Source organism: Sceloporus undulatus, chromosome 2, assembly GCF_019175285.1.
Source record: "Sceloporus undulatus isolate JIND9_A2432 ecotype Alabama chromosome 2, SceUnd_v1.1, whole genome shotgun sequence".
NCBI lineage: Eukaryota > Metazoa > Chordata > Lepidosauria > Squamata > Phrynosomatidae > Sceloporus > Sceloporus undulatus.
Window position 1 is genome coordinate 268,756,692 of NC_056523.1, and position 12,257 is coordinate 268,768,948.

Genomic DNA, 12,257 nt, shown 5'->3' on the forward strand with positions numbered 1-12,257 from the left:
AGTTCTCACAGAGATGCAGCACTGACTTTTTTCCTTAAAAAGGAGTTTGTGGCTTCACAAAGCCTCAGTTGGCAACTTCGATCTCAAGAGAAGCATCTCTTTCTGCCTTACTAATGGACTTAATTTTTTTCCTGGGTTACCCACATGGCCAGAAGGAGGAAGGCCTGACCTACATGAATGTCCCTCCAACAGCACCTGAACTGAGAACAGCAACATCTTGACAAAATGCAGGCTTGGGACTAACATTTTTCTTTTTCTTTCTCCTGTATGATTTTTAACATCTTTGCCTGATGAAAATGCCAATGGAACTTCAAAGGCTTGCAACATGTATGTTTTGCATTTCGGTTGGCCAATAAAGTTTGTTCTGTGGTTCTGGATTTGATTGTACCTTGCTACGTGACCAACATGGCCAGCACTGTATATTTCTATCCATATAACTGAACTGGTGTCAATAGCAGCTTGTGCTGCCACAACTTTTGCATTATGTAACTGAGATCCTGATCCCTTTTTCTCTGCCTCATTTCTGCCTGGCTTGGAATGGCTAAGCCCTGATTCTGGCCTACAACAAGTGCTCCTTCCACTGAAGGTGCTCAGTCAACCTCTGATACTGAGTCCAGAGAGACCTGTCCCTAGTCCTCTGTCTGCTCCATTTCCACCATCCTGAAAGAACAGAGCCCTGCAGACTAACTATGGAGCCAGTAGGAGGTGTGCCCTAGGTAAAATTTAAGGGAATGGTAGGGCAGATGAGATATGAGCTGTCTAAAAACATTTTGTTATATAATAATAATACAGTTTATTTACAATTATGATTTATTTATATGAGAAGGAAAACAAGCTGCATCTCCCTTTTCCACATCCTGGAATGGCTGGAATGATAGTGGGATCTTAACTTTGATACTGATGGCATGGTGCCCACTGCCACATTTAAGACAGCAGGTTAGTTTAGCAAGTTAGGTTAGTTTAGAGAGCCTGTGACAAGTTATGTAACATATGGAACTTGCCTTCCAACAAAGGAGAACAGCCAGGAGGAAAAGCTGAGAGGCTGCCCATCAGCATCTGTTGCTGAGATACTCACATTATTCTGCATAATGGTCAGACTAACCCTGCTATCCACTGATTGTGAGTTTGTAAGTCTTAGTAAGCTGCCATGCTATTGCTTGGTGGGTTTTTGAAGGAGTTAAAAATGTGAACGTGTTCTGTTCCTGTTATGTTAATTTCTGCTGATTTGCTGTAATGTTGCTGCTTTAATAGACTTTGAATGTAATTGTTTTAAATGGTAACATTTTGATATCACAGTATTTGTTGTTGATATCTTACTGATTCACATTTATTTATTTATTATTTATATTAATTTGTATCCCACTTTTCTCCCAAAGCTGGGACCAAAAACTTTAATTAATGAAGTGTTTGTTAGTTAAAGTGCATATTTTTGTGAAGTTGAGTTTTTACATGAGCTTGTTTCCTCCTGTATACATGAACACAACTAAAGTCTTCACAGTCTCCAGCAATGTATTCAGATTTAGGTTGGGTACATAACTATGCTGTAGAATAGTTACTATGTGTGTGTTCTGTGGATGGAATGGGATGGTTTACCTTTTCAATGTTTTTCTTTCAGTATCAAGGCCATTGAAAGTCCGAACAAAGATGATGACACACAGTGGCTGACCTATTGGGTGGTGTACGGCATCTTCAGCATAGCAGAATTTTTCTCTGATCTCTTTCTCTCCTGGTTCCCTTTCTACTACATGATGAAGGTTTGTTGGCTGGTACTCACCGCATCTCCCATACAATTGTAGTCATGGATCCCAGATATTGTAAAGATGTTATTATTATCAGCAATTTACCTGAATAGGATTACCCATACAAAGTTAGAATGTTATTACAGGTTCTTCTTTTCAGAATGTATTACAACATAAGATGTTAGCTTGGGGTAGTTGATTTGGCTTGCCAAAAATGGGTTGCCTTTGGCCTTCCAAACGTTTTGGCCTTCCAGTTTCAGAATCCCCAGGCAACAGGGCTGATAGTGATTTATAAGATTTGTAGTCCAGAACATCTGGAGAGCAAAAGGTTCCCCTCCCAGACTTTAGCATAATGCAGTGGTGAGCACCTGTGGCAGAATGGGGGGGATTAGCCCTTTGGGAGATATCTCCTCACCACACTCATACAAAGGCTGTAAAAAAACCCCAACATTTCTATTAGCTCACAGACACCCCCCATGCTCTCTAGGTGATGGTGGGGTCATTTTTGCCATGTTTTAGGCCTCCTGGAAGGGATTTTTTTTTTTCAAAATAGGAAGTGACCAGATGTTACTTCTGGTTTATTTTCCATTAAAAATAAATTCCTGGGCCTATAGTAGCCCAGGGAGCTGTGGCATCATTAGGAGGGTGTGGGAGGGGGTGTTGCGGACTGAACTAGGTGACACTTGAGAGGAAGGACAACACCCAGTTGAGCCTTCCTCCCACTGTAGAGTAGTGTGGTGCTGCTGCCAACACTCTCCCCTTCTCTGCTGCCCTGGTTCTTGGCTGAGGGAGGCAATGCAGCAGAGGAGGAGTGCACACTTGCTTCCCCACCTCCCCCAGTGCCTTGGCTGGCTCATGGCTGATATCTGGGAGGGGCTTGTGGACAGGGTAAGCTGCCCCCCCCACACACACACCCCGTGACCTGCACTGGATGACACCAAAATTAGGAACGCTACTGCCAGGGAGGTCCCAAAAATGCTCCCACACCCCCGGAGGACATTTTGGTGCAAAAGGTTTTTAACACTTGGGGGCACAAAAATGACCCTACTCTAATGCCTGCAGTGACTTTGATCCACAGTAGTGCTTCAGATTTGAGAAGGCTGGAGGGGAACAGGAATTGAGGAGGAAAGCTAGCAAAGTTTGGCTTGTGTGGCAAGGTGGAATGGTAATCATGCAGCAACAGAACAGCAAGAATTCCCTCATTCATGCAAAAGTGAAATTCCAGAAAATTGGAAGAGGAAAGTGGATGGTAATATATCTGGAAAAATGACAAATGGATATTAACATCATAGTGCTATACAAACTTTCCTTTTTTCAGTTGAGGGGCGTGTTGTACTGCTTTATTGCAGTTGTGCTTGTAGCACCATGCATGTCTGACTGTATCAAGAATAAGGAACCTTTCTGTGTAAAACTGTATATAAGTCATGTTACCATTTATGAATTGAGATGAACGTGTCCCCTTCAGGCATCCATTCTTTTTCTCACATGGGCATGTGCACTTTGTATATATCCTGTCATGTAAAAGTGATGCTCTGTCTGTCAAGAATATGGGACCCATTTGTGCCAAACATCCTCTCCCTGCTGTGGCCAGACATATGCCTCTGGGAGAATGTGAGTACATGATTATTGAGACGCCCATAAGCCAAGCATGAAGCCAGTAAGCTTCTGCCGCTGTAGATCTCCACTAGTTAGTATCTAGAGGCTTATTGCCATTGCCACTTCCATATAACCATGTACTCCTCACATGCTTATCTCTTAGGAATGATTGCAGACTTTTTATATAATAGAGATCAGTTCACATCTCATGTGTACTGTTAATTTTTAAATGAATGTTTTTTGACAGGACTGTCTTATCTGCTCTGTCCTAATATTCCATTGCTTTATTAGCTTCAATGTTGTTTATAGTAATGTGATGAAGTTTTTATATACAGTAGATCGTCCATATCCACAGATTCCAGCATCTGTGGATGGCAAGTCCACGTTGGGGGGGGGGGGATTGGCAGAGGAGAAAGAGGTGGAGGCGGCAATGATGGGGAAGAGGAGGAGGAGGATGGAGGCGGCAGAGGTAGCAGCTGGAACAGGAGGAGGAAGAGGAAGTGGCGGTGGCAGCAGCCATAGAGGGGAAGAGGAGGAGGAGGCAGCCCCCTGCCACCTACTGCAGTAAGAATGGCAAGGCTGGCTTGAGGGTGGCAAAGTCCCATTGTCCCCAATGGTGGTGTGGCCACGCCACCATTGAGGACAATGGGACTTGAGCATGCATAAATTTTGGTATCCATGGGGGGTTCCAGAATGGATCCCTCACAGATATCGAGGGCCCAGCTGTATTTAAGAGTCCCTTTAGATGAATCCTGTCCTTAGCCTTTTGAGAACTGTTGCCTCTTTAATGTTAGTTTACAGATATGCAGTCAAAATCCAAATGCTCCCCAGGAATGAATGTTGTATTATCTGTAGTTCTGTTGATAGACTGTTGTATTGGTGAATAAAAGAAGTGTCAACAAAAATGGTATTTTAAGCAGTGAGGCAATGACTTCTATCTCCTAGGGTAATGGCTATTCTTATCCTTCAGCACCTTCCTTCCTTCTATTGCTAGGCCTTCAGGGTTTTTTTCACAGCTGTTTTTACAAAATGCTAAATTCTTTTATGCTAAACCCTTTAAACAGCATTGGGATCCATCTAAACTTTTCCTGGTGGTTAAGTCTCATGATTAAATTTTTTTTTCCATTTCTTAAACCTTTCATTGTTTGGGTTAGAAGAGCTTATCTTAAATCTAATCTCTCCAGTAAGAGAAGAATCACATGTGTGCCTGCCTCTTCCTGCATACATACTTTATTAGGATCACAGATCAGACATAAGGGAAATGGTGGTGGGGCAATAAGAAATCACTGTGAGGACAGGTTGTATAATTTCCCCATCAGATAGAGAATGGAGAGCTAGTGTGATGTAGTGGTTTGAGCATTAAGCTTTGGGTCTGGAGAACAGTTTAAATTGCTGCTCAGCCATGGAAACCCACTGGGTGACCTTGGGCAAGTCACACTGTCTCAGTGTGAGAGGAAGGCAAAGGCAAACATCTTCTGAACAAAATTAACCATAAAACCCTATCAAGGGTTGCTCTAAGTCAGACATGACTTGAAGGCAAACAAGAAGATTAAGAATGGCTTGTTTTTGTTCTCTCCCTGTGTATTTTCAAAGGACTAATCATTTATTCCCCTAATATCCAAACTCTTTTCATTAGGATGCACTTACTGCTTTTCTGTAGTTTTTCTCTCCTTGTCTTGGGACATAAGAGTTCCAGGGACAAACTTGAATCATTTCTTTGGGATATCAGTGTTTATGTTGTCCCTTTGTTTGGAGGTAATCACTCTAATTGTACATTTTCCCAACAGAGTGAAACAGTTTTATGACTGAAAAGTGGGGAATGTCCTAAAGAAGGGATGGGCAGTGTTATGTAGTGGTTTGAGTGTTGGACTACAGGAGACATGGGTTTGAATCCCCACTCAGCCATGGAAACCCACCAGGTGACCTTGAGCAAGTCAGAGTCTCTTCAAGACAATGGCAAATCTCCTTTGAACAAATCTTCCTGAGAATGATAGGGTTGCCATAAGTCAGAGCAAACCTGATGGCATATAATAGCAAGGAATGGGCCACATGTAGCTCTCCAGATGCTTTTTTTCATTGCAGTTTCCTCACCATTGTGCAGGGAGGCTAGTAAATATGGGAATTGTACCACTAACACCTGAAGGGCCATAGAGTTCCCTCCTTCCCTAAGTGATGTTACAAATTTTCTAGGTGTATTATGAGAAAATCACTATTTGAGTATTCATTTTCTCTGATTATGAAAAGAAATGCAAAGATAAACTGATGTCTTGTAGGGGAATACACTCAATATGTATGTCTTAAAACATGCAGCTAAGTTTTTCTTATGTCGTGGGAGCTTGCAAGTATGACGATACACGCAACACACACAATCCTACAGGGTTTTCAGAGAGCTTCAGAGCCTTATTATCCATACACTAGAGGTTGGTGAGAAACTGAAAATTGCTTGCCCCTGGCTCCCTAGTGAGATCAATGGGAGAAGTGAATGCAATTTAAACTAAGGTACACCTGATATTGATAGCTCAGTGATACTGTTCATGACATCAGAATTATAGCTCCTTTTGTACCACCACCAGAAGGCAGGGTTACCATCTTTGTTTCTCACTTTGTTTTTCTGCAGTGTGGCTTTCTGATTTGGTGCATGGCTCCAAGTCCTTCAAATGGAGCTGAGTTTCTTTATCATCGCATCATCCGCCCTTTCTTCCTGAAGCATGAGGCACAACTGGATAGTGTAGTGAAGGATCTGAAAAACAAAGCTGCAGAGACAGCAGACACCATCACTAAAGAAGGTGAGGCAAGGCCAATATGGTCACCTTCTACTTAGACTTAGTATACCTTGTGGATAATTATGCATTTGTAACTAGTTCTGGACCAAAATGATGTGAGGGAAGGAAAAAATAACACAGTGAAACATACTTCAGGATGTGAGGCTTTAAAAAAAACTTCCTATGTAGTCTAAGATCATTTTTTGTTGGTGTTAATGACCTAAGTGGACAGAATTTATCTATCTTCTGTTCATACATAGTTGCATTGGCTTTGGTCAATTTCAAGGTGTATGTAACTCCCTTGTTTGACTGGCTTCTGGGCCCAATTCACTGTCTGACAACTTATATCTCCCTATACGTACCTGCTAGTCTTAGGATCCTCAAGGAAAAGCTTTCTCTTGGCTCCACCACCATCACAGAGCAGAGCCTTCTCAGTGGTTGTTCCCAGCCGGTGGATTTCGCTTCCACAGAAGGCTAAGCTGCCGCCTCTGCTTTTCTTTCACTGCCAGGCAAAGACTTTGAATTTTATTCAGACAGGCATTTAATTATTAATTGGTTACAGGGAGCTTTTTTTTTACTAGGCGTTGCACTATACTTTACAGGAAAAAGTACAGAAGTATATTGCACTTTATTGCTGTTTTAAAATGCTTTTAAAATATACTGCTTAAAATATAATAGTGCTTTAACTTTTCTTACCAGTTTTTAAACTAGCCCACCTTGAGTATCATGCTGGGGAAAAGTTGGCATTTAAATAAACTAAATAGTGTAGTGGAGCTGAACTGTTTTTTCTGTACAATTTCATCATTGCACCATATCAGCATGGGATTGGGACCAAGTCCTGAAGTCCAGCATTTACTTTTCTAGTCCAGGTGTTTCAAACTGCATAGACAATACTAGGTGAAATGAAACAAATAGAATTAGGCAGGAGAATTTCCACTAGGTCAAAATATGAGGGTTTTTTCCCATCCTGATTACTCTCTCCTTTTTCTCCTGAATAAAAGCAGCAGAATGAACTGTTCAGGCAATTTGGTGCAAATATTTAATTAATATACTGAGCACAAGGAATTTAAAAGCATTTACTGGTACTCATTTTTATGTAGGATGTTTTTCCAAGGATGGAATGACTCCAGAAGTTTAGAAACCTACCACCTAGAAATAGTCACATTTCCTTTGCTATCCCTGTCCCTGTTTTTTTGTTTGTTTTAAAGATTCCTGCTGCTCCTGAAACTTTCAACACAGTTTTGCATCTCTACTCATATTAGTAATACAGTGAAATATTGGGTTATTTGTTAATTCTGGCTAGAATCCTGTTGGGACTTAACGTCATAGACTTACATTGTGACAATTAGAATTTGGCAGTTCTGTAATGTCTGTATCCCAAAAGTGCTGCTGTTACGTTACTACTTAGGGGAGGGAGCCAGCAAAGTGACTGATTCACAACAGGACCAATGCACATTGGGACACTCTTGCTGGTGTCCATTACACAGCCTTGCAATGCACTAACTGGGTTTCTTAGCACGTCTATTGTGTTGCGAAGTATATGTAAAATTACATAATGCATACCGGATAGAAGGCTCCAGTATCTGCTATAAAAATATTTTTTTCCTTTTCAGCTAAAAAAGCCACAATCGGTTTACTCGGTGAGGAGAAGAAGAGTACCTAAAACAGTAACTGGAAGCGAAGTTTCAAGTTTCTTCATCACTTCCCTTACACAGCTTGATGTTTTGGGAGACTGTGATATAGTACTTTGAATAATGTTGCCTTGTAAACATTTTTGATTTTATTAAAGGAATGTGTTGTAAGATTGCTTGCCTTTTTTTGCAGATCTCTTAAAGTAAGCATTTTTATTTAAAACCAGTGCAGTGGGTGGCATCTAAAGCTTATATGGATTAGTTTATTCATCTCCTGAGCAGAAAAACAACTTTAAGCAATGTCTTGTCTTGCTGTTTATGTGAAATTTAAATAAAATATGCCACAGACTCTCTTACACTCTTTCTTTGTGAATGCAATATCCATATATAAAGGTTCCATACTTTACTAGTTCTTGTTGTAATGTATATTTGATATCTACATATAATAAGAATGACATTTATGACAGTGTCTTTGTACATATACAAGGAATAATGTTATTGTGTTAATGTGTGTCCCTTTCTATGACCACATAACCAAGAATGTTGTAAACATTGAAGTCAGGTTATAGTGTTGTATGTTGCAATTCCTTATTGCTGCACATATTTCCAGTAACTTGCAGTATTTGGCCTTGTACATCTTTAAAATTTTATACCCTTAAATTTTTCCTTCTATGTCTGTCATACTTTGGATATATCATAAGATGATGTAACTGACTGGAAGAACTGATAATACTTGATAAAAGTGGAAGACAGTAGGAAAAGAGGAAGGTTGCACTTCAGATGGATAGACTCAATCAAGGAAGCCACAGTCCTGAGTTTGCAAGACCTGGGCAGGGCAATTGATGATCAGGGCTCTTGGAGGTCTCTCATTCATACAATTGCTAAAAGTTGAAGTCAACTTGATGACATCTTTAAGTACTAAAAAGGGCCCATGCTAGGAAAAAAATTCCTGGTTTTGGTTGAATCAAGCATCTGATGGGTGGGAGAGGGGAATAATGTTGCCCATCTATTTCACCTAAGTTTCATTCTGCTTCAGCATAGCAGGGCTTCTAGTAATACAGGTATTGATGAATGTTTGTGGTCCAAGTGCAAATTTACTCAAAAATGATAGTACGAAGCACAGTATTGTTCTCTGGCAAAGGCTTCCCCATTAGAAAGTTATCAGTAAAGTGCTCCTTGGCTCTTCTTTGTGGCTTATTCCAGACCTTAAAATGTCCACCTCTTTTACTTTTGATCAAAAGGTGGCCAGATGAATATGGAATGATAGTATAGCGTATAAAGATGAGCAATTAGAATAGCCACTTCATGGAAGGAAGAATTTCTATTTTACAAACAGAAATTATTTAAAATACTGCTGAGGTTATGCGTGTGTATGTGCCTTCAAGACACCTGTCAACTTATGGCAACCCCATTAATTTCATAGGTTTTTCTTAGGCAGAGGTGGTTTTCCAGTTCCTTCCTCTGAAATATAGCCTACAGCACCTGATATTTATTAGCAGTCTCCCATCCAAATACTAAACAGGGCTGACTCTGCTTAGTTTCCAAGATCAGACAAGATTTAGTACCTTTAGGGTATTTAGGCCCAGATGACAACTTCTTTTGTAAACCACTCTACTGGCCTGATTATACACCTCTTGCTCAGTTTAAAATCTCATCACTACTCACTGAACTGTATCCAGGCTTTGAAAGCTTGCATCATGTGATTTGTGCATTTTGATTGGCCCAATAAAAGTATCACTGTTTGGTGGATTTTGGATGTTATAGTATCTATATCTGTGGTACTTGTCAGAATGTTAACTCACTACATGAACGCCTAAAATCTGCTCTTCCATCAAATGTAGAATGACTTCTGCTGCTAGAAGAACACCATTCCACAGAATTATTATTAACCTTTATTTATAAAGCGCTGTAAGGGAGCGACCATGGATCTTCAGTCCCAAGAACCATTTAGGTCAAAACAATCTCCACTACTGGCCAATTCAATATCCTTGGAAGTTGGCAAAACATGATGGTGTGAAGCAACTTCTGCAATTTAGCCTCAAAATTTAGTAATGGGAGATACTGCTCTGACTGTATGGAAGACTGGGTCTATTCTGTATCCATGCAGCTGAGATTTTTATAAAGCTACCTTACAAACTGCCTAACCCTATATCTTGTAATTAATTCTATAATGCTGTCACAGAGCTTTTCCAACTAATTACAGAATTCTGCCAATGGGAGAAGAGAAGGCAGACACAGAATGTTCCATATACCTTATTTTGTATAAACTGTATTGTAGCAATTATATCGAATGAGTTGTGTATGATCATTATGCATGTAAACAGGAGAGACGACATATGTCCCTATAGCCTTGAACAATGCAAATTTGCAGCTTGCTTTGGTTGGAATGCTGTTGATGAAATACAAAGCAGCTTAACCTCAGTGCAGCAATCCAGAGAAAATAATCCTAGATCTCCAGCGTTCTTGCTGGACATCCAACAAGGCAACATCCTTTGTTTTCACAGTTGCAGAATTATAGGCAAAGACTGCCCAGGCATTCCCTGCCCCATTCAGCTTTAAAATGGTCACGGGGGTACAGTGTGCTGAGAAGCTGCCTTGCAAGGCGGAGAGGGCAGAAGAAACACTCCATGCAAGTATATCTTGCATGTGGATTGCTACACTCTATAACCATTTTGTAGGAACATAACCATCTATACATCTTACACAAATTACTCTTCAGATGAAAAGACCTATATAAGAAATGGCACTGTCTTCCACCAGAAAAGCATACTATAGTGCAGCTATATATTTTAATTCTAACAGGCACATTTTAGCTGTTGCAGCCAGCCTTATTACTAGTCTGAAAACATGCGCCAACCTTGAGCTACCATGGAGCTGACAAGAGAATGAGATTATACAGAACAGATGGTGGAATACACATCTATTGGGCACTCCAGCAGTTACAACCAATCTAAAAAGACTGAAAAAACATTAACATTCTAGCTGGAGAACTAGCTTACATACTGTGATATTCTGATTATTTTAATGCTTTAAGTAAATGTAAGTAGATCTTATTAAATTATGCCCTAGTATGGAGTACTGAGAAGAGGTTAGAAACACTTGATATCAAGAAGTCCAGCTAATATCACAAGGTAAGAAACAGCATGTACAAACAAGTGTGTTTTTCAGTGATGGCTCATTTTTGCATAGAAAGTTTGTGTATAATTACGTACACCACTTCGACATGGTAACGTATTAAAAGTATCATTGCAGCAGTTTTCATCTCTACTTCAAATAACTACACCAGATTTAACATATGTAAGGGTTTTTACTGGCAAGTGTTAAGAAAATTTAGTATATCTTAACTGATCTGTGCTGAAGATGCAATGTACTTGGGACACATACAAATTAAAAAACCCAATAAACAACCAGTATCTTAAAAAAATGTGTTCAGATTTCTTCACAGATGTTCACACTGCATATAGGAAAACCTGATTTAATGGAATAAGACATATTATTAGAACATTTCAGTCCTGTCTTGTATCACATATACCTTTCCAAAGTTTCATAGTGAGATGTTTTATCTGTAAAAAGGATTAACAGTACTTGCTAGTGAAAGTGGTGGGCTGACTATAGCAAATACACGCACAAAAACCAGTTTGGAAGAGAAATCCCTCAATCCCAACAAACTGTTTGATAATTTAAAGATAGAAACAGCCAAGACATTCTAATACTTTGGATTACAAAGTGAATTCTAGAACCTGGATTAATGTTAGCTTTTACTGAAAGTCAGTGACATGGCACTGCGAGTCATATATTTTTCTGGATCAGAGTTACAGCATCAGGATGGGTCCAACAAATGAGTCAAGCATGCTTCATGTTACAGGAAAAGGCCATATAAACGAAACAAATTAGAAATTGTCGTGACAGACCAGCCTGTCTCAACCTTTTTACTGTGTAGCAACACCTTCATGTAATGTTCAGGTCCCTGCATAAAAATTATTGTATCTACAAAGCTCAAAAAAGGGATTTTTAAAAATCATAATCTCTTACAAAACTGTTAGTGACCTCACACAGAATCCATTATCAAGCAGCATTCCCTGTAACCCTAGGTTTCTGTGTAAGGTCACTAAGGGTTTTGCAAGAGATTGTGATTTTTAAAAACCCAAGCCATCACCCCATGCACCCAAGGCAGAAAGCACTTTGACTGTGTATTCTGCATTGCAGGTGGGTGAACTGGATGACCTTTGTGGCCTCTTGCAACTCTGATTCTAAATGGTCAGACCAGATATGTGCCAGTTCTTGCCATTTTGGTGAGAGGTTGAGCCTGGGTCTTCAGTTGGGGCAAACTGATAGTTGAGGTTTGTTCTCCATCCAAGTACAAAAAGCAAAGCTACTTTCACCATCAATTCCATTCCACTATACAAATGCCTATAATAGTAATTATGGCCCGTTACAAACGGGCCTAAAAGTGTGCTCTCCGCGCGTGCTAGGGTTAGAAAGGGGCATTCTTTCTGGACGCCCCCAATCCTAGCACGCGCGGAGCGCGC

At 40.1% G+C, this 12,257-nt stretch overlaps 1 protein-coding gene across 1 annotated transcript in view; it reads left to right on the plus strand.

Annotated features, from left to right (window-relative positions):
* The window catches only part of REEP5 (receptor accessory protein 5), a gene marked incomplete at its 5' end in the record, with an annotated part of 28,908 nt that extends 20,827 nt beyond the window's left edge, over positions 1–8,081 (plus strand). Inside the window, 3 exons of the mRNA XM_042447779.1 lie at positions 1,616–1,754; positions 5,953–6,121; positions 7,711–8,081. Of these exons, the coding sequence (XP_042303713.1) occupies positions 1,616–1,754; positions 5,953–6,121; positions 7,711–7,760 (358 nt within the window). The remainder of the gene's footprint in view (positions 1–1,615; positions 1,755–5,952; positions 6,122–7,710) is intronic.
* Between the last annotated feature and the right edge of the window lie 4,176 nt (positions 8,082–12,257).